The sequence below is a fragment of the Sus scrofa genome, chromosome 13 (genome assembly GCF_000003025.6).
Source record: "Sus scrofa isolate TJ Tabasco breed Duroc chromosome 13, Sscrofa11.1, whole genome shotgun sequence".
NCBI classification, from domain to species: domain Eukaryota; kingdom Metazoa; phylum Chordata; class Mammalia; order Artiodactyla; family Suidae; genus Sus; species Sus scrofa.
This window is the reverse complement of record NC_010455.5, coordinates 67,189,025-67,216,929: the sequence shown is the minus strand read 5'-3', so window position 1 is coordinate 67,216,929 and position 27,905 is coordinate 67,189,025. Positions and strand designations below refer to the sequence as shown.

The following is a 27,905-nucleotide window of genomic DNA, read 5'->3' as shown; positions in this document are numbered from 1 at the left end:
GAACATCTTAGGTATGGGAACAAAACACCCACCATAACAAAGGATATCCTGTTAGGGTGAGTCCAACAGAACTGGAAGTTGGGGGTGTCACCCACTCACCTCCTCACATTTAATCTTTCCAGGTAGTAGTCTGGCCTCCGCACCAGCAGAGAGATGGGGAGAGCCGGCCCATCAGTGGGTCTCTACATGACAGTGTCATTTTACAACTGGACCTGTTCTGCTGGACAAAAGAATGGGGATGAAATTCAGGCAGAGCTCTCCCTTTGAAGTAAGGCTTATCCAGGTACACATCCCATTTGCCATTTCTCATCTATATAACTGAAAAGCCATAGTAAGGGATTGAGGAAGATCTAGAGGGGCTCCTGAATCTTATTAGGAGAATCTTTCAGACCTATGACCCCATCTGGGCTGACATCCAGAGCCTCCTCAAAGTACTCCTAAGAGAGGAAGAAAAGGTCATGGTCTTTTCAAAAGGTGGAGAGGAAGCAAACAAAGGGACCAGAAACAATGCAGGTTATGCTATTTTCAGGCCAGGGAATCAAGAGGTCCCAAACGATGAATACAACTGGGACCATGGGGACAGTGGAGAAAGTGGGCAGGGGAGGAGACAGAGGTTGACCCATTGTAATAATATTATCCTCAAGGGAATCCAGGCACAGGGAAGAAAGAAACCTGTCAATTGGAATAAAATAAAGGAAATCAGTCAGGACCCAACAGAAAACCCTTTTGGCATTCCTAGAGCACCTTGGGGAAGCCTCCAAATCTAGTCCACTGCTGACCCTGAGGCACTGGAAAGGAAGGCAATCCCGAGGTCATGTTTGCTTCTCAAAGTGCCCCTGACTTGAGGTGTAAACTTCAGCACCCTACCAACCTGACTGAGGTTGCCTACCGGGTGTTTAATAACTGAGATGTAGAGGAAGAAAAGTCAGAGGAAAAAAAGGCCCAGAGGCAAGGTGGGCTTTGCCCTCCAATGTCAGCTTGCGGCAGGAGATAGGTGTGCTCCAGCATAGACATTTACAGCCAGCCTCCTGTTTATATTTCTAGAGGCAGCAGATAGGTGGGCTCCAGGATAGACATTTAGAACCAGCCACCTGTTTATACTTCAAGAGAGAAACAACAACAGGCACAAGGTAAATAACTGGAATTTGTCTTCTGTGGGTAATTTAAACAATGGTAACGGCAGGGGCAAAAGATGAACAGGTCACATACTTCCTAGCCTCAAGGTCAGGGATATCCTAGCTGCACATGTGCAGAAGTGCTCCTAGGGGTCAAAAAGGGAGGGGATGCCAGGCCCTAGTAAGTCCTGATAACCATTCCATAACCCTTTACTCTAGAATCCATCTTGGCCAAAAGACGTGCACACAGGAAGTTCCCGTTGTGGCTCAGGGGATTAAGAACACAACTAGCATCCATGAGGATGCAGGTTTGACCCTGGCCTTGCATGGTGGGTTAAGGAGCCAGCATTGCTGCAAGCTATGGCATTATTCGCAGATATGGCTTCAATGTGGTGTGGCTGTGGCTGTGGTGTAGGCCGGCAGCTACGGCTCTGATTCACCCCTAGCCTGGGGACTTCCACATGCCACAGACACGGCCCAGAAAAGAAAAGAAAAAAAAAAAAAGTGTGTGCACATATCAGGGAGGGCCCTGGGTCTAGTCAGATGTTAGAAATAAAGCAGTAAAACTGGCCAAAGGAAAACAAAGATCCGGAGGAACTGCCCTATCTAAATGACTTAAATCACCTCTCTGGGGTGCTCCTCATTCAGGGGGACGCCGACACCTGCACTCCGCCTTTCAGTGTGTATTACTGCTTTGCTTCTGCCTTAGATGAATTGACTAGTTCTCTGTGCACTCTCCCACATGTTGTACTGTGTTTCTAACAATAAGCTTTGTACCTGTTTTTACAGTTTCTGCCTGCTTGAAACATTCTTACTTTCAAGAAGGGGTAAGAATCACAGCAATTCTGCTTTCAGCCTCTAGCTAATCTAGTGGCTAGAACTGCTGGTCTTCACCCGGGCTGCCCAGGTCCGATTCCTGAGCAGAGAATTAAGATCTCACATCAAGCCATCACTCACTGGCAAAGGAATCTGGACTAACTGCCTAACTGGAGACTCTCAACTCTGGTGAGTGACCCCTAGCCCCCAACAAGGGGCAATAAGCCAAGGAAACTAGGACTCAGTCAGTGAGGGACCCAGGAAGGGAGAATGCCTTGCTTCCCCCAAAGGGGAACGGAAATGTCAGATCCCAGCCACCTGAGAAGGCAGATGGTCCAAACAGATGAATAGTGATGGGGCCAGAGGGCTCCTAAGCTGACATTCCACCTGACCCCTGAGGAGCCCCATGCTGACACTGACATGGGGGAAAGATCATGGAATCTTAGTCAACACTGGTGCCATTTATTCAGTTCTGAGCACCAGATCAGGCAAAGTATGTCACAAGAGTTGTATAATTATGAGGGAATCAGAAATGCCCCAAGAAGAGGCATTCACAGAGCCATGAGAATGTAAATTGGATGAACACACTCTCACCCATTCCTTCCTGTTTTATGTCGCCATGCCCTATACCCCCACCAGGAAGAGGTAGTCTTACGTAAATCAGGGCTACTACTCACCTGATAGGTAGAAACAGGATACTGGTGTCTCCTTAGACAAAGGGCACAAGATAATAACATTAATGGCCAAGGACAAACCTCCCCAGACAGAGCAAGTTGACCTCCTTGGAGTAAATCTCTAGGGCTGGGCCCAGGGATGGGTGGGACAAGCTGTAGGAGTCCATCCTGTGATAGGGGGACAGTTCACTAAAACCTGGACATACAGGCCCCACACAGAACCTGATTCACAACACCCAAAACATGGAAACAACCTAAATAGCCATTGACAGATGAGTAGATTAGAAGAAATGATACATATATACAATGAAATACTTCTCAGACCAAAAAAAAAAAAAAAAAAAAAAAAACAACAAAATAATGCCATTTGAAGCAAGATGGTTGCAACTAGAGATTCTCATAGTAAGTGAAGTAAGTCACAAAGAGAAAAATACCATATGATATCACTTCTTTATGGAATCTAAAATAAAGTACAAATGAATCTATCTACAAAACAGAAACAGACTCAGACATAGAGAACAGACTTGTGGTTGCCAAGGGGGAGGGGAGGGAGTGGGATGGACAGGGAGTTTGGGGTTAAAAGATGCAAACTATTACATTTAGAATAGATAGGCAGTGAGGTCCTGTTGTATAGCACAGGAAATTATATCCAGTCTCCTGGGATAGACCATGATAGAAAATAATATAAAAAAAGAATGTGTGTGTGTGTGTGTCACTTTGCTGTACAGCAGAAATTGGCACACTGTAAATAAAGTATACTTTAATTACAAGAAAGAAAAGAAAATAGTATCCTCTCCATCAGGAGGCCTTGTTAGGTATTGCTAATTGACCAGGGCCTTCTAGACCATGCCAATCAGCCTGCAATACTCTCATTCTCTTCATAAGGAAACCTAGTGGGGAATATCAGATGGTACAGGACCTCAGGGCAGTTGGTGAAGCCACTGAGGATACATACCCAGTGGTCCCCAGTGTCTACACCCGGCTGGTTACTCTACCGCCCTCTAGGACCTGATTCTGTATTACATTTAAAAGATGCCTTTCTCTGTATTCCATTAGCCCCAGAGCCACAAGACATTTTTGCTTTTGAATGGCAGGACCCAAACCTGCAATAAAAACAACAATACTGCTGGACAATCCTGCCCCAAGGGTTCAAAAAGTCCCCCACCATCTTTGGGGAAACTTTAGCTGAAGACCTAACAGATCCACATCTGGAGGCCTATATGTGGGTGACATCCTGATGGCCATTCCTACTAAGGAGGCCTCTGACAAGAATATTGTAACCCTGAACCACCTAGCTGACATAGAATAAACGACGTCCAAGAAAAAGGCTCAAAGTCACAAACTAGGGTGACAGGCCCAGGCTTCATTTTCACAGAAGGGCAGAGAAGCCAATCCCAGGAAAGAAAGGGGGCCATTTGCAGCCTCACCTCTCCTAAAACTAGAAGACAGGTTAAGGATTTCCTTGGGAATGGCTGGGTTTTGCCTCATCTGGGTCCCAAACTATGTCCACTAGCTGAGCCTCTATATGAAAAGCTGAAAGGATGATTCTTTTCCCTTTGAGTGGGATTCAGAAAGTGAGGGGGCTTTTCAAGAGCTAAAACATCTGTTACCTCAGGTACCTGTCCTGGCACTCCCAGGTTTAGCTAAACCTTTTAACCTCTACATTCAGGAGAGAAGGGGACTCACCCTTGGGGTATTAGCTCAAAAACTGGGACCCCCTTACTCGATGGTTGCTAATTTCTCTAAACAACCAGATCAAACCACTAAGGGCTGGCCTCCTTGCCTACGGGCAGCTGTTACAACCCTGCTAAAGGAGGCTAAAAAGGTAATGTTTGGTTAGCCAATCACTACTTGGGCCCCTCAGCCGGTTCAGGCTTTGGTCAGTTCTAAGGGAACAGAAGGACTCTCCCCCAGAAGGTTGATTCAAGTTCAGGCTATGCTTTTAGACAACCCAGGGGCTACCACAGAAACCTGCCACATGCTCAATCCTGACACCCTCCCACCCACAGAAATAGGGCCCCTGTAGCAAGACTGTATAGGAACCACAGACAAGATCTATTCCAGTCGCCCCTCCCAAAGGCCAAAGAGGAAGGTTTCACAGGTGGGAGCAGTTTTATGCGAGGAAAAAAGGCTGGTGGGACACATAGTGACCACCCAGACCCAAGTCAGAGAAGCAAGACGCCTCCCCCAGGGACTTCTGCCCAAAGGTGGAGCCGATAGCCCTCACCTGAGTCTTAGAATGTGGGACAGGGAAGATGTTAATGTTTGCAGATTCCAGGTATGCATCTGCCATCCTACACACACACACACACACACACACACACAGAGAGAGAGCTATTTGGAAGCAAAAATGTCTGCTTACTGCAGAGAATAAACAGTGAAACGTGGCTGAAGCATACTGAGCTCTTAGAAGCAGTGCATCTTCCAAAAAAAAAAAAAAAAAAAATGTGGCTGTCATCCACTGTAGGAGCCACCAAAAGAGGGTGCAGTGGTAATAAAGGAAAACAAGGTGGACCCAACTGCCAAAAGGGTGGCCCTAGAGCCAGAAACTTAAAACTACCCCTCACACCTTGAAGACTAGATCCATTCGATTAGTTCCCAATCTACACAAAGGAAGAATTAGACAAATCCTGAAAAAAATCTAAGAGGCCACGGGCGGCCTGTTAATCAACACAGGCAATACTTCTTTCCCCAACTGCAGCCTGTCAAGCCATCAGGGAGGCTCATCAAGGAACTCACTACAGGAGGGAATCCCTAAATATCTCATGAGTTGAGGTCATGGTAACTCCTGGTATGAAGAGTAACAACCCCAACACAAGACCCCCCATTCAGACCAGGGGGACACATCCTGGGAAAGACAAGAAGATAGTTTTCAATGTCGTGCCAAGCGTACTAGGCACTTTCAGGAATCTCTTGGTGTTTGTAGACACATTTTCTGCCTGGATAGATGCAACCCCTGTTGGAACTAAGGCAGTTGAAATGGCTAAGGCATTCCTAAAGAAATAATCTCCAGGTTTGGGCTCCCAGGATCCCTACAAAGCAGTAATGGTCCAGCATTTGTATCTCAAGTGATAAAGGAGATAATGAGGGCCCTGGACCTTTAAAGAGAATGGGCCTTTCATTCAGCCTGGAGACCCCAGGCATTGGGGAAAGTAGAGGGATCCGGTTAGAGCTTGAAATGGGCCTTAGCCAAGCTATGTCAGGAAACACAAGAAAATTCCATGACATTTCTCTGACTGCCCTGTTCTTCCCGCAGCGAGGCCCGAGAGGTGAGTTAAAGCTAAGTGCATTTGAACTGTATGGTAGACCCATTCCCCAAATCTAGAAGAAGGGCCACCTTAACCCCCTTGAAATGGAACAACCCCAGTGTGTCCTCCCGGTAGGAGGAACCAAGAGAGGCCTCACGGTGACCAGGTGCTGCTGCACCCACCCACTTGACCCTCCACCCCTTCTGGCCAGGAGACCAGGTGCACCTAAGCCCTGACAAACTGGTGGCCCACAAGCCCAACTCACCCCTAAGTGGATGGATGCTGTAAATGAGCAGAGTCGTGGGGGGGCTCATGGGCACAAAACCCTTTCTGTGTCCCCCACTTCTTGTTTTTAGGAAATGGGCCTCATTTAGCCTCCACAGCCTTCCCTGAGCTCCAAGGGGCAGGTTCTGACAGTTGCTGATCAGGGAAGGGAGGGACTCAAAGAAAAGGGAGGAACATTCAAGCAACAACAGTACAGCCTTGGAGCAGGATCCTGGTTCCCTCTCATGGGATACACCTAATGATGTAGGCATTTTATACACCCAAGAGAAAAGTTACATTCCTTATGCTTCTTTTAGAAATGAACACTTTAAAACTGAACAGCTTGGAGCCACTCCTGTGCTTCTCTCTCACTGAATTGCACCCTAAACACAATCACCTGTGAGTTAAAGCGTAGGCACAATGAATGCAATTGTCTATGTGTTAAAGATTATAAACACATGATTTTTTCAGAAACATTCCTAGTTTGCTCTCATCTCTGATCAATATGCCCTTTTCACAAGTACTGTTATTCTAGGCAATAACCCAGAAGACCACCGCTAGGATCAGGCCGGGATCTCCTGACACCAGCTTCAAGGACTAAGATTTCCCCTAAAGAAAGAACACGTTTGCCCCAATCCTAATTCTTATCTGAAATCCTGTTTTTCTCCTTTTAGACCATAAAACGCCCTGCAATTCTTCCCCAAAGGAGGGCATAGTCTTTAAGGCATTAGCCTGCTATGTCGTCTTTTGCCTGGCAAAGCAATAAAAGCTACTTGTTTTCCTCCTTAGCCCGAAACTCTGTCTCTGCATTTCTATTTGGTATTGGTGGATAGGGGCTGAGTTTTGGCAACAATCCCACCCAGTGACTCTAGCCTATCTATCCCGAAGTTGCGGGGGTCACTTTGTGGGTGCATCACACTAGAGGGAAGAGTACCCCCAAGCCCCAGACTCCACAGGGCAACCTGGGGCAACAACCCCTTGACTCCCTGTGTGACCCCCTCTCTCTGACCTGAAGCTTCTCTTCCAAGAGTGTGAGTAAGGAGATTCAGCCCCAGCAGAGCCTGGACATCAGGGGTGGATTGCCCGTAGCCAAAGACCGAGATACCTCCATTTTCAGCAAAAACTTGACACGTGACCTTTATTCTCCTGCTAATATTGGGGCCACAGATCTTAAATTGTCTGGTTTCCTTTGTCTCCAAAAGGTTAGACCAATGGGGGCCACTCGGGGATGCCAGCAGTCAGGCTGGAGGCCTGGTGACAATCAGACACACCTAAGGGCATCTGGGGAGCCATTCTGTTCCTCCACCCAGATATGATATGACAACGCCCCAACCTGCAGGAAACAGTCAGGCAAAGCCCAACAACAATTCCCGGCAAATAACAGCAGCTGGGTAATAAAATAAAGTCTAACCTGTTTTTCTCCTTTGTGCTTAATGTAGCTTCACTGGCTCACAGGGTGCTGTGTGTAGAGGCTCCCACCGGCCCTTCAGACCACAGCTCCTGGTGCACACTGCGGGCAGGACACCACACGCAGCTCCAGGGCGGGCCGTGTGCAGACGCTCCCACGCCCTTCAGTCCAAGATGGCTGCAGTGGCGGGCCGAGTGCGGAGACGCCGCGCCCAATGCTCTGCCCTGCACAGCAGCCTCCCAGCTGTACTCGCCCCAGGAGAACTCCACCTCCTCCTCCCCGCCCCCCACTGAGGAGATTCCCTATAAGGCAGCCCTGCCCTTGGCCTGTCTGGTAAAGCTTGTGCTTTAGAGCAACCTCTTGCCTCTATTTTCTTTGATCAAAGAGTAAACTTTCCTCTTCTTCTCAACCAGACTTGGTCTCTTCTATTGGCTCAAACAGCCCTGGGCAGGAAGACCCTTACAGGGCCTGACTCAGAAGTGTGGGTACCACTACCTTATAGGTTCTATGGGTACTAAAGAGATAGAGGTTGGGCGGGGCTTGGTTAGGCAGTGTGTGTCATGAAATGCTGGATTTCAGGACTCAGAAATCAAAGGCAGATCTCATTTGTGCATTGGCAAACATCATGTCAGGACCTGAAGACCCGTGAAACACAGCCATTCCCCTCCGTCCCCCAGAGGCTGCCGGGCAGGGGGTTAGGGAAGACAGGGCACAGCCAGGGGAGGGCACAGCCAGGGGAGGACACTGACCCCGCAGTTCTGAGTGCACTGTGGGGGATTGGGGCACACAGCCTGGGCAATGGTGGGCCTGGAAGTTTCCAAGGAGGTGAATTCTGGGCTGAGACATGAAAGAGGGGCTTCCAGAAGAAGAAGGACAATTACAGGGGTGGGAGTGTTTGAGTTGGGAGTGGTCCTGGTCCAGGCCAAGCCTGTGCGTCCAGTTCTCCTCGCCCACTCCTCAATCCAGCAGAAACCCCCATCCCGCAGCCCTGCTATGTGGTTCTCATCAAATGAAGGTGATGCCCAGGCTTTTCCTAGATTGTTTAAAGAGCTTCATGCTTAGAAATTGCAAAACAAGTATAAAGTGTATGTCCTTTTCCCAGATTCTTCAAGTGTTCTTTCTCCACATTTGCCTGTTTCATCATTCTCTCACCCGACACACACCACACGTATGCACATACCACATATGTGTAAATTATTATTTTTCCTCAATCTTTTGAGAGTATAGTGTAGAAATGTTGTCTTTTACTCCTGAGTATTTCAGCATGCATTTCATGAAAGCAAGGACACTCTCTTACATATCCTCAATTGATTGATCAAAATCAGGAAATTAACACTGGTACATTACTATCTAATCTACACGTCTTATTCAAATTTCACTATTGTCCCACTAATGCCCTTTACAGCAAAAGAAAGAAAAAAGGCTAATTCAGAATAAGGCATTGCATTCTGTTGTCATGGCTCCTTAATCTGAAAAATTCTTCCATCTTTGTCATTTATGACCTTGTTATTTTCCAAGAGCATAGGCCAGTTGTTTTGTAAAATGTCCCTCAGTTTAGGTTTCTGGATTATTTTTCTCTTCTTCTTCTTTTTTTCTTTTTCTTTCTTTCTTTTTTTTTTTTTTTTTTTTTTTGATGGCCACACCCATGGCATATGGAAGTTTCCAGGCCAGGGATTGAACCTGAGCTGCAGCTGTGACCTATGCAACACAGGATCTTTTAACCCATGGCACCTCTTCAGTGACCCAAGCTGCTGCAGTTGGATTCTTAACCCACTGCACCACAGAGGGAACTCCTCCTGGATTCTTTTAAATAGTGCTTCTTGCTGTGCTTGGCAGCCAACTTTTTCCATCAGAGTCCTTTCTAGGAGATGGTTCCTGAGCCCTGGCTCAGACTTCTTGTATAAGAATGTTTGAGATGGGACCTAAGGATAAGCTTTTGCTCTGGCACCCTACCTGACCCTCGTGTACACTGCTGGTTTAAAGCTTTCTTCTTCTGAAAACACAGTCAGAGTACTCTGTGTTCTGGGCCTCTGGGCTGGTGCAATCAGTCATGATCTGTGTAAACTTCCTTATCCATACAGATCTACTCTGGAGCCCTCTGCAGACTCACTGGGTCAGCCCACTGTTAGGTCCAGAAGGGCTGGCAGAAGAGGTGGGGCTAATTCCTGAGACTTTAGCCAAAAATAATCAGAAGGCCCCAATGTCCATGCCATAGGTTTTTCCTGATGGCCCTCCAGCCTAAACTCTGCCTGGTTTTAGACCTTCGCCTGGTGCCCTATGAGTGTCTCTACCCAAGTTGGCTGCTGTGGTGTCCAATCCCCTGATTTAGAGCTGCGTAGCCTTGGGGCAATTGCTGTCCCTCTCTGAGCGAGCCTTCACGTACTCATTTATAAATGGAAATAGTAACCTGTACCTTTTTTGCAGGTTGGTAGTGGTGGGTAAACAGCATTCCAGGAGAAAGTGCTGAGCAGGTAGAAGGCTTTCAGAAATGTACCTGTCTTTTCCTTGCCCTCCCACCCCCATCCTGTAATTTGAGATGTGCTATGGAGAATGGAGCTGGCTATCAGCCTCCAGCTCCAGTTGCAGCATTTCTTCAAGTCCACACTCCCCCAGCAGCCCTGGTCAGGACCCAGCATGGTGACCTCCTCCGAGCTGGGGCCTGGGCAGTTCTCCAGATGGGGCTCCTTTCATGACAGCCATGACACTGGGCCTGTCCCACAGCCTGAGGCTCTTCCCACCCTAGCTTCCTTCCTTCCCCCTCTCCTGGCACAGGTGCCTGAGTGTTTCCCTGCCTGCTCCTGCCCTTTTGCCCATGTGCCATTCAGGCATTTATCCCTCAAATCTCTTGCACTTCTAACTCTGTCTTGGTGTCTGCTTCTTTCAGATCTGAACTGACTCAAACCTCAAGGAAAACACTAAAAAATCTCCTTGAAAATATCAGATGACACCTCCAGGGAGCATGTCCCTGGAGCCCCTGATTTCTCCTTAGATGACGGCATTATGATGTGATTCTCTCCATCACGGCTGGGCTCCCCCATGTCCCTATTAGCATTTTTTTTAACTAAGACTTCTTTCCAGAGCAAAATATGCATAGTCCTTAATTGTATGTGCATTGCAATGAAATGTTCTTGTCAGTAAATTGTCCTCCTCCACAGTGGCAAGCCCACGTGGCCTGGTGGTTTTTAAAAATTACAGTTTGTTATGTATTTCCCGTTATAAAAGAGTGGCACAGACAGGAGGTGAAGGCATGTGGGGAGCCAGTGTGTATAAGAATGAAAGTGGGAAGGGAGCCCGGGGGGAAGCCAAGGAGTGAGGGTGAGGAGTGTCTGCTCCTCCTGGGGGGTCCTGAGCCTTAGGTGAGAAGGTGCTTGAGAAGTGTTGGCGCAGGGCCTCCTGCTCAGTAGGTCCACAGTAGATCTGTTATCATCAGCACTGTTGTTATGGCTACCACTGCCCACAGCCCATGGAGCAGCTCCCCCAAGCAGTCCCACAATAGCTCGGGGAGCCTAAGGTGTGTCCCAGGGGGGTTGTAAGAGGATCAGGAAAAGGATGGTTTGTGAGGACCCAGAGGGAGTAATTGGTGGGCGCCATTGTTGGGGCTCAGAAAGCCAGTCCTAAGAATGGCTCCACCTAAGCTTGGAAATGCACCAGGCCTGCTTCTAAGCACTTACACTTATCACATCATGAGTCCTCAACCCTAAGAGGAAGGGGCAGCAATTACATCCTCATCTATACCTACACCTACATCCACACCTGTACCTACAACTACACCTATATCTATATCCATACCTACACCTATATCTACACCTGCACCTATATCTTTATCTACACCTACATCTATACTTAGACCTACACCTACATCCATACCTTCACCTACCCCTATATCTATTCCTACCTGTTCCCCTACCTCCTCACCTACATCTGCACCTACACCTATACATCTATACCTGTATCCTGTGATTTAGGTGCCCAAGATTTACTGTATATTTTCAACATGCATAAGATAAAGAGTTATTATTCCCAATATATTTTAAAAACACAAATGAGATACAAAACCAAAATATCTATGAACTATAAATTCACAGAATGAAATTTGAAAGAGAACATGTGGAGAAATGACCAGCATCAGTGAAATTCAAAGACACACAAACTCAAATATTAAGATGTCTTTGCTGTGAAATTGGAAGATATTTGAAAATAAAAGACCTGGTTTTGGAAAGGGTATGTGAAATTTTCACTACCAATACTTCTGGGGGAATGAAAATGGACACAATTGTCCTGGAAAAGAGTTTAGCAGTAGGTATGAGTGGTCTTAAAACATACAGTTCTTAAAAATTAACTTGGCAGTTCCTCTGTCACGGGTTTATCTGAAGAAAAGATATGTGCACACAATTTGACTTTCAAGATCCTGAGCCAATTACATGACCTTTTTTGTTAATTTGAGTAAGGGTTCTGTTCACCCTACTTTTAAGGAAGTTTGATCCTAGGAGCACTCTGCATGGCTTTGATTTTAAAGAGAAGAAATGCAAATTTACAGCCAAACCTTTTGTGAGCTGATGGAGGTACAGGCCACACCTGTGGCCCTGAACCAAAGAGGGTCCCTGGAGGTACCGATGGGGCATCCAGAACCTCTTTGCCATATTACAGAGAGCACAGAGGGAATCACAATTCCTCACCATCGGGGTGAGCTGGGCACCCCAAATGCCCCATTGCTTTGCTTTTGCCTGGAATGATATCAGCTCAGTGCTGTCACCCTGGTTACCTCATGCTAATCAGGAGCTCTAATTAGCAGCCACATCTGATTCATACAAAGGAGGGCTTAATTATCAAGCAAAGTTTGGTAGACAAAAATCCCCCAATACACAGAGCTCTGGGTTGTGGAGGTGGGGGCGGTGGTGGACCTTGATTAAAGAGGTCCTTCTAAAAGAGCATCTCCGGGACCATTGCTTTCATAACACTTGCTGGCTTTTGCTTGCTCATTTTGGGCCAGGCACTGTGCTTTGTTCTTCCCTTGTCTTACTTCATTTCACTTTAACGACAATTTTGTGAGGGTACTGAGGCACAGAGATTTAAGTACCGTGTTCAGGACTGCATGGAGAGAGAGTGGAAGAGCCAGGACTCACACTGAGGGCTGTCTGACCCCAAAGCCAGTGTTCTTGACAGCTGTTACACTGTCATTTCCTGGCCGTTCATATTCATGCATTCATGTATATATGACTTCCTACTGTGTGTCAGGCACTGTTCTGGGCATTGGGACACAGCAGTGAACTAGAAGAAGTTCCCATTCTCCTGGAGCTTCCTTATAATGAAGGAGATAGACAAATTATTAAACATCTGAGTGCTGAGAATAAGAAAAATAAAGCAGAATTAGGGGACAGAAAGGGAGGCGGATTTTTATTTTAGCTAAGGGGGTCAGGGAAGGTTTCTGGGAGGAGGTGGCATTTGAGCAGAGACCCGATTGAAGGGAGGGGACCAGCCTGAGGATACTTAGAGGAAGAGGGAACCCTGGTTCCCCTAGTATGGAACTGCACGGCTTTTCTGCCCATGTCCCTGTGTTCCAAAGCTCTGGATCTTTGCTCCACCCCTGCCATCTCTCTGAACCAGCTCTTCCTCATCCTTCATTTTTGGGCAGGTTTGGGACCTCAGTTTGACCAAATTTCCATGGCTAAGTCATTTTTGCTTCCCACCTTAGGTGGCTTCTTCCCTGGAAGTCATCCCTGTCCTTTCAGGCTGAAATAGGTGCCTCCTTGGTGACTCCTCAGCTCCCTGAGCAATGTTCGAAGCACAGGGAATAGTGAGTGCGAAGGTCCTGTGGCAGGAACAAGATTGAAGGGCTCAAGGGACAAAGCAATGGATAAAAGCTGTGAATGAGGGAGCGAGTGGTGTGCACCAAGTTCAGAAGGTGAGACAGTGGTCAGGTCACGGAGAACATTTCAGGTCAGAACAGGGAAATGGGACTTTTTCCCTAAATGTGGTGGGAGAAGCTACTGGAGCATTTTAAGCAGAGAAATGCCATGATCTGATATATAGTTTTAAGAACTCACTCTGGCTACTGTTGCAAGATGGATTACAGGGACCAGACTGGAGGCAGGGAGTCAGGAGTCCACTGCTGGGTCCAGTGGAGCCATGCTACTGGTCTGGACCAAGAGGAAACAGCGTTCCTGACTTCCACCTCTGGATCCACCCAGCAACATCAATCAACCCGTCTCAGACACACCCAGTTCCTCTCCTCAGTCTGTCTTTCTGATTGGCCTACAGCACAAAGGGCTTGTACTAGAAACTGGTGGGAAATATTACACCTATTGGGAGACTTTCAAAGGGTTATTTGACGAGATAATGGCTTTTTCTGATGGGCCTTTGAGGGGTTAGCCTGTCCCACATCTCTTCCTCCCTTCCTCCTTTGGGGACCCACTGCTCTCTCAATTGTGCATTCCTGTGCTTGGGTGCAGCTCAAGAGGTATCCAGGTGACCCAGGCCTGACCAGGCAACACACTCCATCCTCTTGGCCACCCTGACCATTTAGGACATGGGTATGTAATTTAGGCTGGCCCACTGAGACCCAGTACCAGACTGTAGCAGAAGTGATGGGGACAGGAATCTTACTTTATAGTGTGGTTGCCAGTCTGGTAGGCAAAAGTTGCTGGAGCTTGCCCCCCTGCCCCCCATTAAGAGTAGAGACACTCTGAGGGTAAAGCCAGGGCAGAGAAAAGCAGAGATGAGAAGTGGAGAGGGATCAATTCCCGATTCCATCTTTGAGCACCTGTATCCAGCTGTGCCTGAGCCAGTGATTTGGAATTTTTTTGTGTCAACAAACTCCTATTTATTTATTTATCTTCTTAGAGCCACACCCATGGCACATGGAAGTTTCCAAGCTAGGGGTCGAATCAGAGCTGTAGCTGCTGGTCTATGCTACAGCAACCCCAGATCCAAGCTGAGTCTGTGTCCTACACCATAGCTTCATTGCTAGATCCTTAACACACTGAATGGGACCAGGGATCAAACCCATGTCTTCATGATACTAGTCAGGTGTGTTACTGCTGAGCCATAACAGGAACTCCCTCTTTTGTTCTTGACAATTTGAGTTCCTGTCAGTTTCCTAAGGAGGTGGTCCACTCCCTGAGAATATTTCAGAAGAGGCCGAATGACTTTTCTTTAGATCCTTGTTCTGCAAAGTCAGGGCAAATTCCTCTCAGCGATACCTGAGAGCTGATTAGAAATGCGGAATCTCAGGCCTCACCCCAGACTGAGTGAATCAAAATCTGCATTTGGACAAAATCCCCAGGTGATTTGTATGCACATTGCAGTTGAAGAAGCAAGTTCCCAAAACAGTTTGAACTTTAAATAGAACCAGATGACCTTTAAGATTCTTCCCAAAACTGAATCCTCTGACCTATTTCCATTTTGCTGCTGAATAGCGGAGAGAGAAAGCTGGGGAGGGGTCTAGAAGAGCACTTTAGTGTAGGGGAGACAGGGGGAGACCATACAGGATCATTGTGGCCTTGTTTGATAGGTGAGGTTCATTTCAGATTTCCTTTTTTCTGTTTGTGCTTTAAGTGCTTATGGTTCAGGGAGGAGGGCCCAGAAGGGGCTGCAGCCAGCCAGCCATGGAGAGGAGAGAGGGAAGGAGAGGTAGCCAGAGAAAGAAGCAACAGAGAGGCCTCCTCCCCCAGGTGGTAGCTTCCTTAGTTGAACTTTCGTCCTCTTTCTTGAGGAATACACCTTTTTTTTTTTTTTTTTTTTTTTTTTTTTTTTTTTGTCTTTTTGCCATTTCTAGGGCTGCTCATGTGGCATATGGAGGTTCCCAGGCTAGAGGTCCAATTGGAGCTATAGCTGCCGGCCTACGCCACAGCCACAGCAATATGGGATCTGAGCAGCGTCCGTGACCCACACCACAGCTCACGGCAACGCCGGATCCCCAACCCACTGAGCAAGGCCAGGGATCGAACCCGCAACCCCATGGTTCCCAGTCGGATTCGTCAACCACTGTGCCATGATGGGAACTCCCACAATTCTTTTTTGATATGCCTGTAGCAAAACCCTGGCTCTTGTTTCTCCGAAGAGCTGACGATGGTAGAGGCGGGAGCCTGGCCCTACTCTTCATTCAGAGAAGAGAGAAGCAATGGAGCATGGGAAGGAGAAGGTCAAGTTGCCAAATCAATGCCCAGTGAGTTTGGGATGCTGGCTGTGTCATCTCTCCTTGGGAGGTAGTAGGTATTCAAAGCTATTTGCCAGGAGACTAAACGCAATGTGTGATCCTGGATCAGACAAAAACTGCTATAAAGGGCATTATTGGGGCAAATAAAGAAATTGGATATCGCCTGCAGTTGAGATAATAGTATTCTAACATTGTGAAACTTCCTGCATTTGATAAATGTATCACGGTTATGTAAGGGGATGTCCTTATTCTCAGAGGAGACATATTCATTTTTGAAGAGAAACAGGGTCCAAATGTTAGTAATTCATTCTCAGATAGTTTACCAGATGATGATGATGTTGTTTGTGTGTGAAAGACAGAAAATGGGAGGGGTTTGCATTGCACAGTCTGCTTAGTTAAGCTAAAACTGCATTTTCCAGATGCCTCTCCTCTGTATAGTTTTGGGTGATAGCTGGCCAAAAGCAACGTTTGCCCAAGTTTTGGGGGGCAGACGTGAAACAGGAGTCTTTACCCTCTGAAAGGTCTTCAGAGTCAGGTGCAGCAAAAGGCTCATGTGCAGAGAAATTCTGGTGGGGCAGGGCTTGTCCTTACTCTCCCTTGTCCAGTGGACTACTGTCTCTGCAGCATCCACCAGGTGTCCAGAAGCAGATTCTAGGCAGAGGGAGGCAACAGCCTTCCCAGGACTTTCCCCAGGGCCAGTGTTTTATTTGCAGGTTCCAGCACAAAAGGGAAATGCAGGGCCTCTTGTTTAAAGGGCAGGAAAGAAGCCCCATTTACAAGGCTTTTCCTTTCTTTCATGGTTCTTCCCTGAACTAGTCATGGTGTCTTTTAATTTGCTATTTAATGTCATTCTAAGTAAAGGAAACAAACTCCAAATCTTCAGCATGATTTTATTCTTCATCTTTATAGTGAGCAAATGCAAATATAAGCCCATTTAATTTGTGCGGGAATCACACAACCGTCCTTGGAAGCTTGCACATATGCATATGCATTTTGTTCCCACCAGAATAGTAGGAAACTGCACAAAACTGTTTTAATTTCACTTCTTGATATGCACACATTCTGCCAGTACTCACTACCTTCAGCTAACTAACAAGTAAGGGAAAGAAGGCATGGGTTACCATATCTTTCCCTTTCCTTCTATGACACTGTTTTCAATATAAGTGGGAAGGGAAAAAATTCAAGCAAGAAAAAATATGACAGGCTTCCTTAGGAGTTGGGTGTTTATTCTCTTCTTTTCCTTTTTTTTTTTTTTTTTTTTTTCTTTCTGTGTCCTAACATGTGGAAGTTCCCTGGCCAGGGATCGAACCCACATCTTAACCTGCTATGCCACCACAGAACAAGGTGGAGTTGGGTACTTCTTGCAACATCATTGCCTTTTCCCTGTGCTGGGAGCAAGCACAATAGAGTGTGGGCTCTCAGGGCTCATTTCACTCAGTAGACACAACAGGGTTACCTTGTGCTGGTTTTGAGTCTCATTCAGCTCCCACATGGACGGTCCACTGAAATGCAGTGGGGAGGGGGCGCATCATGAATGCCACACTGTGCAAAGGAGCAGCGAGGAACTGTTAATGCCCCCTCCTTGGCTGCTCACCCGATGAGTGACTTTCCTCTGATCTCCAGCCTCTTTCAGGCCCTTACTTCCTAACTTCTTTCACAGCTGTATAAGGTCTTGTCCCTTATTTCATAATGCTTATAGTGGCTCTGCTTCTTCCAGATTGAACCCTGATGGGCAAAGTGGAAACATGTCAATAACTGATGAATCTGGGAGTCTGTTGAACCATGCTTACAACTACTCTGTTAAGTTCAAATTTTTCTAAATAAGATTTAAAAATTAAATACTTTGAGGAATGAATTACGAGTGAATGAATGAGTGTGGTTGTTAACGAAATGTGCTCCCATTACCCCAGGTTTAGATCTTTATTTAGTTGATTACCTTAAAGATTCTTAAAACAGTGAAAGCACTTCCTTTATATGGCTCAGAATCACTTTCTATCCACTCCTTCTAAGACTTTTAGGGGAAGTTCAGCTCCATCTCCCTGGATTTTGAGCCCAAATCTCTCTTTCTCTCTGCTGGGGAAAAAAGTTTTGTGTATATCTGTTGTTGTTCTAATGAAAGAGGCTGTTGTGCCCCAACCCAAGAATTAAAGGTCTGACATTGTATATCATAGAACCTTTATTACTTTTCCTCTATATTCTTAGAAACGTACATAACGCCCGTGCTCTAGTTATGACACCATTTATAGACATTTAAAATGCATCTTCATTTATAAATATTTTACATTTGGTCCATAGAACAGATAATTTTACTAAATAATACTGTAATTTTTCTTAAAACAGGCTCTGTATATAGTTTGAATATGTATATATTACATATATTTTTTAATATAGAGATAGATTTACTTGGTGTTCTGAGAATAAATCCTTATTGCAAAAAAAAAAAGCATATATGATAATACAATATCTCTCCCTCCCCAGGGCAAATACTAAAAAAGGAACACATATTCACAGTTCTCACAGTAAGTTTACGACACATAATATTGTGCTATATTAGGTTTGGATGGAAATCAGTTAAGGGATTTCTTGCCAAACATCTCACTTAGATTTGCTTACAAACATTAAATACCACACTGCCTTTGTCTTCGGAAGACTTGTTCTCCATCTCAGGCTGAAGAACAAAGAGAAAGTTAGAATTCTTCCTGCCCTTATTCTAAAGGAATTCACACAAAGAATGGGGGGTGGGACCATGAGACAGTGAAGGGTTCCTTTGTTCTAAACCCTATAAGTTAACAATACGTATGCATTTCGATCCTGGATTCACCAGATGGCATTCACGATGCCTTAAGAATGAGACTATTTTACAGATGACTTCAGGAAAAGGTTTTAGGTTTCCTACACAATATCAAATGAGACTTTATGTACCACGGGTGAGGATGAATGTACATATGTGTGCATTTATATGTGTACACAGACTCTTTTTTCTTCTACAATAATGTGCTTAATAATCTGAGGATAAAACCTTATTGCAAGAACTGGTATGCTGGTCACTTTCAGATGAGAATGACAGATTAAAAACCCCACAGTCACAGTTATTTACCATGGTTATTAAGGATTAGTCGTAAAACACAGTTCGTGAGTTAACTAGCTAAGGAGTACAGGGCACGACGTAGGATTTGCTACATGGGAACCCATGTTCCTGGCAAGTGAGAAACGCTGAGTTACTGAAGCTTGCAAGAAAGTCTTCACCCGATTTGCCACCACCACTGTGGAGCCCAATTTCAAAAAGGAAAGAACACTACTTCTCACCGAAGCAGTTTTAATTTTGGAAGCACGTGGGGGCGGATGAACACTAGCTCCTCAGTTACTGGGGCTGGGTATTTTAGTGGCAGTGAGGGGATTCCTGCTCAAGAATTTCAGAGAAGGGGGAAGGCAGCAAACTTTTTTTTTTTCTTTTTAGGGCTGCACCTGTGGCAAAACGAAGTTCCCACGCTAAGGGTGGAATCGCAGCCTAGCCACAGCCACAGCCACAGCGACGCCGGATCCTTGCTGCATCTGCAACCTGCACTGCAGCTTGAGGCAACCTCAGATCCTTAACCCACTGAGCTAGGCCACGGAGGGTACCTGGGTCCTCACAGACAGGGTTCTTAACCTGCTGAGCCACAGTGGGAACTCTGAAGGCAGCAGCCGTGACTGGGGTGCAGTGTGGGAGACAGATAACATTTGCTCTGCAACGGTTCTGTGCTCTGGAAAACCTGGCAGCCTAAGAGAAACTGGGGCTCCTCCTATTAGGGAATTTCCCCAGCGGGATCTCAGGCCCCACAAAACGGTGATAGCAAAGTCAGTTGTGCTTGTGGCAGTTTTCCCAGGAGCAGGACCGGTCTGGAAGGATCGCTGCCGGCCGGGCACAATCAGAAGGCCCTGGCCAGGAGTGGGGGTTGGGAAAGCTTAGTGCAGAGATGCCCATTCAGCCGAGTGGCTGGGGAATAGGACACTATGCGGATGGCTTGAGAAAAAGCAGCTCTGGTGATACGAACCGGGGGCGGGGTGCGGGGTGGGGGGGGTGCTGTCGAGCTGCCTCGGGAAGGAAAAAACCAAAAACTGAAAGAGCTCTCCTGGCTCCCTGCTCTTAAGAGTGAGCTCTCCCTAGAAATGCCCATTATACAAACTGCCCTCTTCACGTGCACAGAGCAGCGTTCTGACCGAACCGAAGTCCAAGGTAACAGTCATGGGTTTCGGCAGTAAGAGAACAGTCAGGAATGCAACTAAAAGCCAGGAGCACTTCGCACTCGCTGGCGGAATAAAAATGATCTAGCGCAGCGGTCACACAGGCCAACTGCTTGATGCTTATGGGGCCCGGATTAAAAAGGTCACCAGCCCGCAGGTGCCGGAGCCATCGAGCATCTTCACCCATAGTGGGGGCCCACGGGGGTGTGACTGTCCCCACCTCCCTCTCTTTGCATGGTGATGGTGTCTGGACTCGCCACTCGAGGTAGGTTGAGCTAGACGGTATCTTCAGACATCAAGTGGTGGTCGTGTGCAGCCAGGGTGGGGGCGAGAGTGTGGGTGGGCGAGCCGCTCCGCACCCCTAAATGTAGGCCTCTTTGCTGGCCGAGCCGCTGGCCTGAGGCTGCTCCGGGCCATTCTCGGGGCGAACAATGTCTTCGCTGGGCTGAATCATGACCTGGATGCGCTGCGGACAGCGGGAGGATTGGGGCTGGGATGGAAGCCGGCTGGCCCCCTCTTCCCCGCCCACCTTCTTTTTCCAGCCTCTCTGGGTCTCTGCCTGCAAGGGGCACCCAGACTCTGCCCCCTTCCCCTGGGCAGCCCCCAGTGGGGGCCACGCCCACCTCTCTTCCTTGGTTATCACAGTATCTCCCCACTGGTACCCCCATTCCATTTCTGCCCCTCATCCCCTTCATTCCATTTTCAATACCCCAGCGGCAGGAGACAAGGTTATATTCAAACAGAAGTCAGATCACGTCTCTCTGCTCCTCAGGACCCAGCAGTGGCTCCCATTTCACCAAATCCTGCAAGGCCCCCCCTTGATTGGGCCCCTGTCACCTCAGACCTCAATGTTCTCTCCTCAGCCCCTCACTTACCCAGCTCCAGACACACTGGCCTCCTCGCTGCTCTTTCCACACACCAAGCAAGAGCCTGCTCAGGCCTCTGCCCTTGTACTACCCTCTGCCTGGTTACACAGCTACATCTCTTCCTCCCTAGGTCTCTGCTGGGTGTTATCGCTTCAGCCAGGCCTTGCCCAGCACACCCAAGACCCCTTTCCAACTTTAGGTTTCTCCACAGGACATATCCCATCTCACATGATTTTGTGTTCATTGTTGATCTTTCCCTCCTAGGATGTAAGCTGTATGAGGGTGGGAGTTTTGCTCATGGCTGTGTCTCCAGTGCTAATAGTGTTTGGTACACAGCAGGTGTTCCAAACATGTCTGTGGAATGAGTGACACCCCCCTCCCCCACACACATACCTTCCCTGCAAATGCCCCTGCCATCCTGTCCCATCGGACAGTGTGTTGTCCTCAGACAGGCCTGACCCTTTCTCACCACTGGGCCTTTGCACAGGCTGTGCTTTCTTCTACAAACCCACCCCCTCTGCCTCTCTCAGACCTTTTCACTCAGCAGCCAATCGGAAAACAAAAGCACTGGCCCTGAAGCTGGAAGAAAGGGCTGTAAGGCCGAGGCTCTGCTCAGACATGACTGCAAGGGATGCAGAAGCAGCTTCCCCACTTGGGGCCTCAGTTTCTTTACCTGTCAAGGGAGGAGCTAGCCCAGCACTTCTGGGGGCTGCACACAACCCACCATCTTCCCTAAGCTGCAGACCTTAGAGCCCTTCTTTCTGGCTCTGAGTGGGTCTGGCAGGTACGTCTTGGTGGGAAATAAGGTTGAGAGCCTAGCTGTGGCCCTCCACCCCTCCTCAGGGAAACTCCCCCGCCTATACTTACTCCTTCAGCGTCTCAGGACCTGGGTGCCTCCAGCACCACCTGTTTCACTCAAGAGTTCAATGTAATTTAACAAAGAGCTGATGTGGACTTTGCCTGTGCTAGTGGGCCCCTGCTGGGGGCAGTGTGCCTCATATGAAACCTAGAGTTAAGATCCTAACACATCTGATCTCAAACTTCATCTGCTCTGAAACCTCAATGGCTCCCCACAGCTCTCAGGATAAAGTCCAGAGTTCTTGCCCTGATTTTCAAAGCCCTTCCTGATCTGGCCCAACTTTCTTATATTCCTCTTATCACCCCCTTGCACTCCTCTCCACTCTACCCTCCAGCCACATGGATCAGTTTATACCCCCGGGCCTTTGCACATGCTTCCTATCCCCTTCCAGGAATATTCTTTCTGCTTCGACTTAAGTCTGGCTTATCCTTAGACCTCCTTTTTGCTATCCTTTCAGGAAGCTATCTCCAACCCTCTTCTACCCAGGCAGGGCGGCCCCATCTCCCTGGTTCATCCCAATCGTGACCTCTGACACTCTATTCTCATTGGCTATCAACTTGTCTGTATCCCCAGTTAGACTGTGCTCCAAAAGGGTAGGGTTTGTCCATCAGAGGGAAGAAAGGGGCCCAGCGACACAAAGGGTAAAGAGAGGACTTACCTGCTTCAGGGAGCCCTTTAGGGTGAGGAACATGTAGGCCATGTATCCGGGGATGAGGACCATGGAAGACAGGGCCATGAGCCAGCCCACACCCTGGCCCCACTTGGGGAAAACGTAGCTTCCCATGGTGAGAGGGGTCATCTGCACAGCACTGAAAATGAACACACCCTGCGGGGGGGGGGTGGGGGCAGGGGGTCGCAAAGACTGGACAGCCATGCCTCCCCCCAAACCCTGCAGCTGACAGGTCCACTGACCTCCAGCCTTGCCCTAGGGCTGACCCTCACAAGGACCCAGCATCTTGGGAATCCTGCACCCAAGGCCACTGCCAGGACAGAAGGTGCCTTTGTGTTTAATAGAAAAAGCCACCATACCTGGGGGGACCAATAGAAAAGGACAGCCCTGGTGGGAGAGCCCTATGAAGATGGTGCCCTCTCTGAGGGACCAACTGCAAATGGGGGCTCCTCTGGGAGGACCAACAGAAAAAGGCACCCCGTTCTCCAGGCTAAGCAGTTTGGCAAGCAGAACAAGGGTACAATGTTGCCCCCCCGCAACTGTCTGCCGTTGGCTGGGTGCCCTTGTGCAGTCACCCAGCACCCTGCAAGGACCAAGGGCAGCCCCTCCCAGGAGCCCCTTGCAGGAGGGAACGAGGGATGTTGAGGACAAGAGGCCTCCCTGTGCCAATGGTTTGGCTTTAGAATCAGGTGACCCAGTTTGAGCTCAGCACCACCCTGCTGGGTGATGCTGGCTGAGTAAGCCCGGGGCCGCAGCAGTAAAGTGGGGCAGTAACGCCCATCCTGCTGAGGTTAGTGAGGACGCTGGTACAGTACAGGGCACAGAGCAGATGCTCAGCACAAATGGGAGAGTGTGGTATTACTAGGGAACAGGGGTCTGTGGGCCTCTTCCACCTGCCTTTGGCTCCATAAATTTCTCTCTGGACCTGAGCACCCCAGGGCTGGTCTGGCCTGTTCTTACCGCCACAATGATGGGGGTGAAGAAGGACCAGCAGAGCTTCCACCAGATGCAAGGCCTGGAGCCGACCATCTCTTGGATGTTGTCATAGAATCGGTTGACACCTGTGACAAGTGGAGGGAGAGCAGGAGGCATGGGTGAGGTCTGGGCTCAAGGCCCTGATCTGCTGCTTTTTCATAGTGTGACTTCAGACAAGTCACCTAACCTCTCTGAGTGTCAGCTTCCTCATCTGTAACATGGAGCTAATGCTCTGGGGTCGGGGGTGGGGAGGTCCTTATTCAATGACCAAATCCCCCAGCAAATGGGAGTTCCCGTCGTGGTGCAGTGGTTAATGAATCCGACTAGGAACTGTGAGGTTGCGGGTTCGATCCCTGGCCTTGCTCAGTGGGTTAAGGATCCAGTGTTGCCGTGAGCGGCTCGGATCCCACATTGCTGTGGCTCTGGAGTAGGCCATTGGGTACAGCTCCGATTCGACCCCTAGTCTGGGAACCTCCATTTGCCGTGGGAGAGGCCCTAGAAAAGGCAAACACACACACACACACACAAAACAAATCCTCCAGCAAATGGGGTGCAAGGGAATGCAAGTTATCTGAATGTAAAAATGTCCACTCACAAAAGGACTTAGAAGAAGTGGCCCCATCGCTCTGTCTCCCCAACTCAACATCTCTCCCAACTATGCCTTCAATGCTTTGCTGGGCAGGGGTGGTTTTCCCTGTGGACCTAATGCCATAAGCAACTGGAGGGAGACTGCAAATACGAACTACAAATCTTGCAAAAAAACAAAAACAAAAACAAAAACCCACCCAAACTGCAGAGGTCATGAAATTCAGGAGAGTAACCCTGGGCATTGCTCAGATTAAAAGCAAAGTCCCTGACAGTGAGGACCTGACAGCATTAGACCTGTGAAGAGCAATGGAAGGGAAATTTACGAGGAGGCAGAGGTGGCAGGACTGCAAAGAAGATACGGTGAACACCAAGGACCAGAGGGACCCTGGAGAATAAGCCTTCCAAAAACACCACCTTGCTGTGTGTGATAACTGAAATGCAAGGAAGGACAGCCTTCTGACTATCATGCAGTTGGATCTGCAAACTTGGGCCACAAGATAAACAAATAAAAATCTTCATTTCCTACATTCTTTGTTCTAAGAAAGTGGTTTTTTGTTTGTTTGTTTGTTTGTTTGTTTGCTGTACCCATGGCATGCAGAAGTTCCCAAGGCAGGAATCGAACCTGCACTACAGGAGTGACCGCAGCTGCTACAGTGACAACGCTGGATCCTTAACCCACTGCACCACAAAAGAACTCTGTGTGTACTTTTAATCATAGCCTAGCTTTTGAAAAATATTGAACTTCAGAACATTTCTGTAGTTCCAATTTTCCCTTTCTAGATAAAATCTCAGGAGTTCCCATTGTGGCTCAGCAGAAACAAACCCGGCTAGTATGCATGAGGATGCGAGTTCGATCCCTGGCCTCTCAGTGGGTTAAAGGATCCAGCATTGCTGTGAGCTGAGGTGTAGGTCATAGACTGACTTGGATCTGGCATTGCTGGGGCTGTGGTGTAGGCCGGCAGCTGTAGCTCCAATTCCAATTCAACCCCTAGCTTGGGAACCTCCATATGCTGTGGGTGTGGCCCTGAAAGACAGAAAACAAACAAACAAAAACCTCAAACTTTTTTTTTTTTGGCTGCAGCAGTTGAAGGCACTGAGTCCTAACTACTAGACTGCCAGGGAACTCTTCAAACAAACCTTTTCCCCAAAATTTATGAAAAAATTTTCACTGCCATTTTAAATGAGTTTAATATAAAACTTCTTCTTATGGCATCTTCTAAACATGGGATGTTCTGTGCTAACTGCATCGAATGGCTGTGAGGACCAAAAAAATTAATCATGGAAAGGGCCTGGTGTTCAAGTTGTATTTGCTGAGTGATGATTGAAGAAAGGAATGAATGACTGAGTGAGGAAGGGGGTGGGGTCACCGCTCACCATAAAACCAGGAAATGGAGACACATTCAAAGAACACGAGGAACAGCAGGCTCATGCCACTGGCAGAGTAGTAATCAAAGAGTTTGAAGACATAAATGCCCCCCTGCAAGAAGAAAAGAGGTGAGAGAGGGCTCACTTCCTCCAGTGCCCAGTGCACTCAGTGCCCGTGCAACACGGGCTTTGCACGTTAGGATTAGGCTACACTGCAGCAAGAAGGCTTGAGGGTAGATTAAAGGAAGCACAGAGGTCTTACAACCCTGAAAGGATGTGGGCACTGACTCTAGGGACTGGGATGAAAATGTCCAGGTGGTGGAGGGAAATGCCCCATTTCTGGAAAGGCCAGAGGGCAGAGGGAGGAGCTGGTCACCAGAGCCACCTGTCCACAATATTAAATCAGTCATGTGTCTCCCCTGATTCAAACCTTCCACAGCTTAAATAAGGCAGCAATATAACACATTAAAAAAGTAAAGAGATATAAAAGGCAATAAAATCCAAATGCCTTCCCTGGAAAGTCCTGCAAGATCTGTTTCTACACACTTGCCCCTTTGCTCCCTCTGTCCCCACCCCAACTGGCCTTCTTTCTGTCCCTCAAGCTCACCAAGGCCATTCCCACCCCAGGGCCTTTGCACCTGCTGTGCTTTCCTTCCCTAGCAAGAGCTTCCCCTGGCTGGTTCCTCCTCACCCTGTGAGTTTCAGCTCACCTGCCACTTCCTCAGAGGGACTACCCTGGTTACTCTGTCTGAGGCCGCATCCTTCCCACCCCTGCTGGTCATTCTGTCCCACTATCCTCTTTTCTTCACAGCACTTAATGATCCAATTTGCACATCTTGTTCACTAAAATGTCAGCTCCAAGAGAACAGTTAACTGCTGACTCTCTAGGGTCATGCCAGGCCCACAGTAGGACTGTATTTGGACCCTGGGCTGGTTTTGTAAATCCTGCATCAGAGCACACCTACAGCGCTGTGCTCATGACTTTAGGGTCATTGATATCTATTGGGTAATTGCTCAGTTGTGTGTCTGTCTTGTGATGAGAATGAGAGGCCCTTGAAGGCAGACAGCACCGCTCATGACTCTGGGTAGAAATAGAAACGTGGGGATGAGAGGAAGGGGCAGTGTCAACTTCAAAGGCCCAACTCCCACTCGACTCTCCAGTTAATTCTGTGAGTCTTTCAAGCTCAGCCCTGCACGCCACCCCCCAACAGGAAGCAATCCCTGGGGCCTCGCGTTGGGGTGGAGGCTGTGTTTTCTAGCTCAGTCCTCTCATTTCCAGCTCAGAGTGTCTCCCACCAGCCTGGAGCCCCTTGAAGGCAGAGACCCCGTGTGGCTCAGGTCTCAGAGTCTGGCATGCAGATGATGCTCAACGAGTGGAGGAAGGGTGGGATGGGACAGCCTGGGGCAGGGGGACTGGGAAGTGGCCCTGGGTGGGCAGAACTGGTGTGCCCACCTGGGTGATGTTGGAGAGGCCGATCAGGTAGGAGACGATGCAGACGGCAGCGATGAAGAGCTCCCTGCGGTTGCGGAGCAGCCTCGGATACTCGTCCACCAGGGCAGTGATGAAGCCCTCCACGGTGCAGAACTGGGGGGAAGTGGAGGTCAGCCCCCAACCCCAAAGCCTGACCCTCTGGGACCAGCAGTGCAAGGAGAGCCCTTGGAGCCTGGCCTGCCCACCTCTGCCTCCCTCAGTGACCTTGGGAAAGTCTTTTCCCTCTGGGCATCTGTTTCCCCATCTGAAAAATGGGGAAGGTGGCTGAGCTGATCCCTGAAATCTCACAGGGTGGAACCTTCTGGGGGTCTGAAACTCTTGGCCATCTTCTTGGGGGCCTAAGACAATGGGCTCTTTCTCTGCTTGGTCTAGACCAAGGAGGCTGGGCGGGGGCCCCTCAAGGTGCCAGGGAGAGTGGCCTCACCTGGCTGTCAATGCCCAGCATGAGCAGCATGGAGAAGAAGAGGATGGCCCAGAGGGGAGAGATGGGCAGCTGTGTCACTGCCTCTGGGTATGCCAGGAACGCCAGCCCGGGGCCTGTGGCAGGAGGGGAGGAGAGAAAAAAACGAAAGATACTGAGCACCTGGCATCCCTAGCATGCCAGCTTCCAAGCTTTATTTCATCTCATCTTCGGAAGAATCTTTCCTGTGAGTATTGTCAGCCTCCTCTTCTAGATGAGGAAACGGGGGGATGAGGGGAGTGCAGGAGGTTATAGAGTTTGGTTCAGAGCCAAGGGGGACCTGTGAGATGAAATAAGAGACTGCAGTGGCCGGGCCAGTGGTGGGGATGGTGCAGGTGCAGAGGGCAGCCCAGATGGAGAGATACTCAGCAGGCACAATGGGCTGGTCCTGGGCACTGGGTGTTGGACCCCTTTGCTGCCATGGGGACACAGGGTAGGGGAAGACTTGAGAAGGAGCTCCTTTTTTTTTTTTTTTTTTTTTTTTTGCCATTTCTTGAGCGGCTCCCACTGTATATGGAGGTTCCCAGGCTAGGGGTCGAATTGGAGCTATAGCCACCAGCCTACACCAGAGCCACAGCAACGTGGGATCCAAGCCACCTCTGCAACCTACACCACAGCTCATAGCAATGCTGGATCCTTAACCCACTGAGCAAAGCCAGGGATTGAACCTGCAACCTCATGGTTCCCAGTCCGATTCGTTAACCACTGAGCCATGATGGAAACTCC

At 48.4% G+C, this 27,905-nt stretch overlaps 2 protein-coding genes and 1 long non-coding RNA gene across 4 annotated transcripts in view; 1 reads left to right on the top strand and 2 right to left on the bottom strand.

The window, feature by feature from the left end:
• HRH1 (histamine receptor H1) overlaps positions 1-7,669 on the bottom strand; it is a 201,914-nt gene extending 194,245 nt beyond the window's left edge. Inside the window, exon 1 of the mRNA XM_021071109.1 lies at positions 7,529-7,669. The gene's annotated coding sequence lies outside the window, so the exon portion shown is untranslated. The remainder of the gene's footprint in view (positions 1-7,528) is intronic.
• Positions 227-8,479, top strand: LOC110256506. The gene is made up of 3 exons (XR_002338101.1): positions 227-1,794; positions 1,905-2,120; positions 7,557-8,479. It is a non-coding gene; the product is annotated as an uncharacterized LOC110256506 (long non-coding RNA).
• The window catches only part of SLC6A1 (solute carrier family 6 member 1), a 42,307-nt gene continuing 32,239 nt past the window's right edge, over positions 17,838-27,905 (bottom strand). The window contains exons 11-16 of one of the 2 annotated variants that reach the window (XM_021069340.1): positions 27,144-27,256; positions 26,681-26,812; positions 25,237-25,339; positions 23,260-23,360; positions 22,288-22,455; positions 17,838-20,370 (exon numbers count right to left, since the gene is read on the bottom strand). In XM_021069340.1, the coding sequence (XP_020924999.1) occupies positions 20,266-20,370; positions 22,288-22,455; positions 23,260-23,360; positions 25,237-25,339; positions 26,681-26,812; positions 27,144-27,256 (722 nt within the window). In that variant the 3' untranslated portion in view covers positions 17,838-20,265. The remainder of the gene's footprint in view (positions 20,371-22,287; positions 22,456-23,259; positions 23,361-25,236; positions 25,340-26,680; positions 26,813-27,143; positions 27,257-27,905) is intronic. The other variant, XM_021069341.1, reaches the window with a different exon arrangement.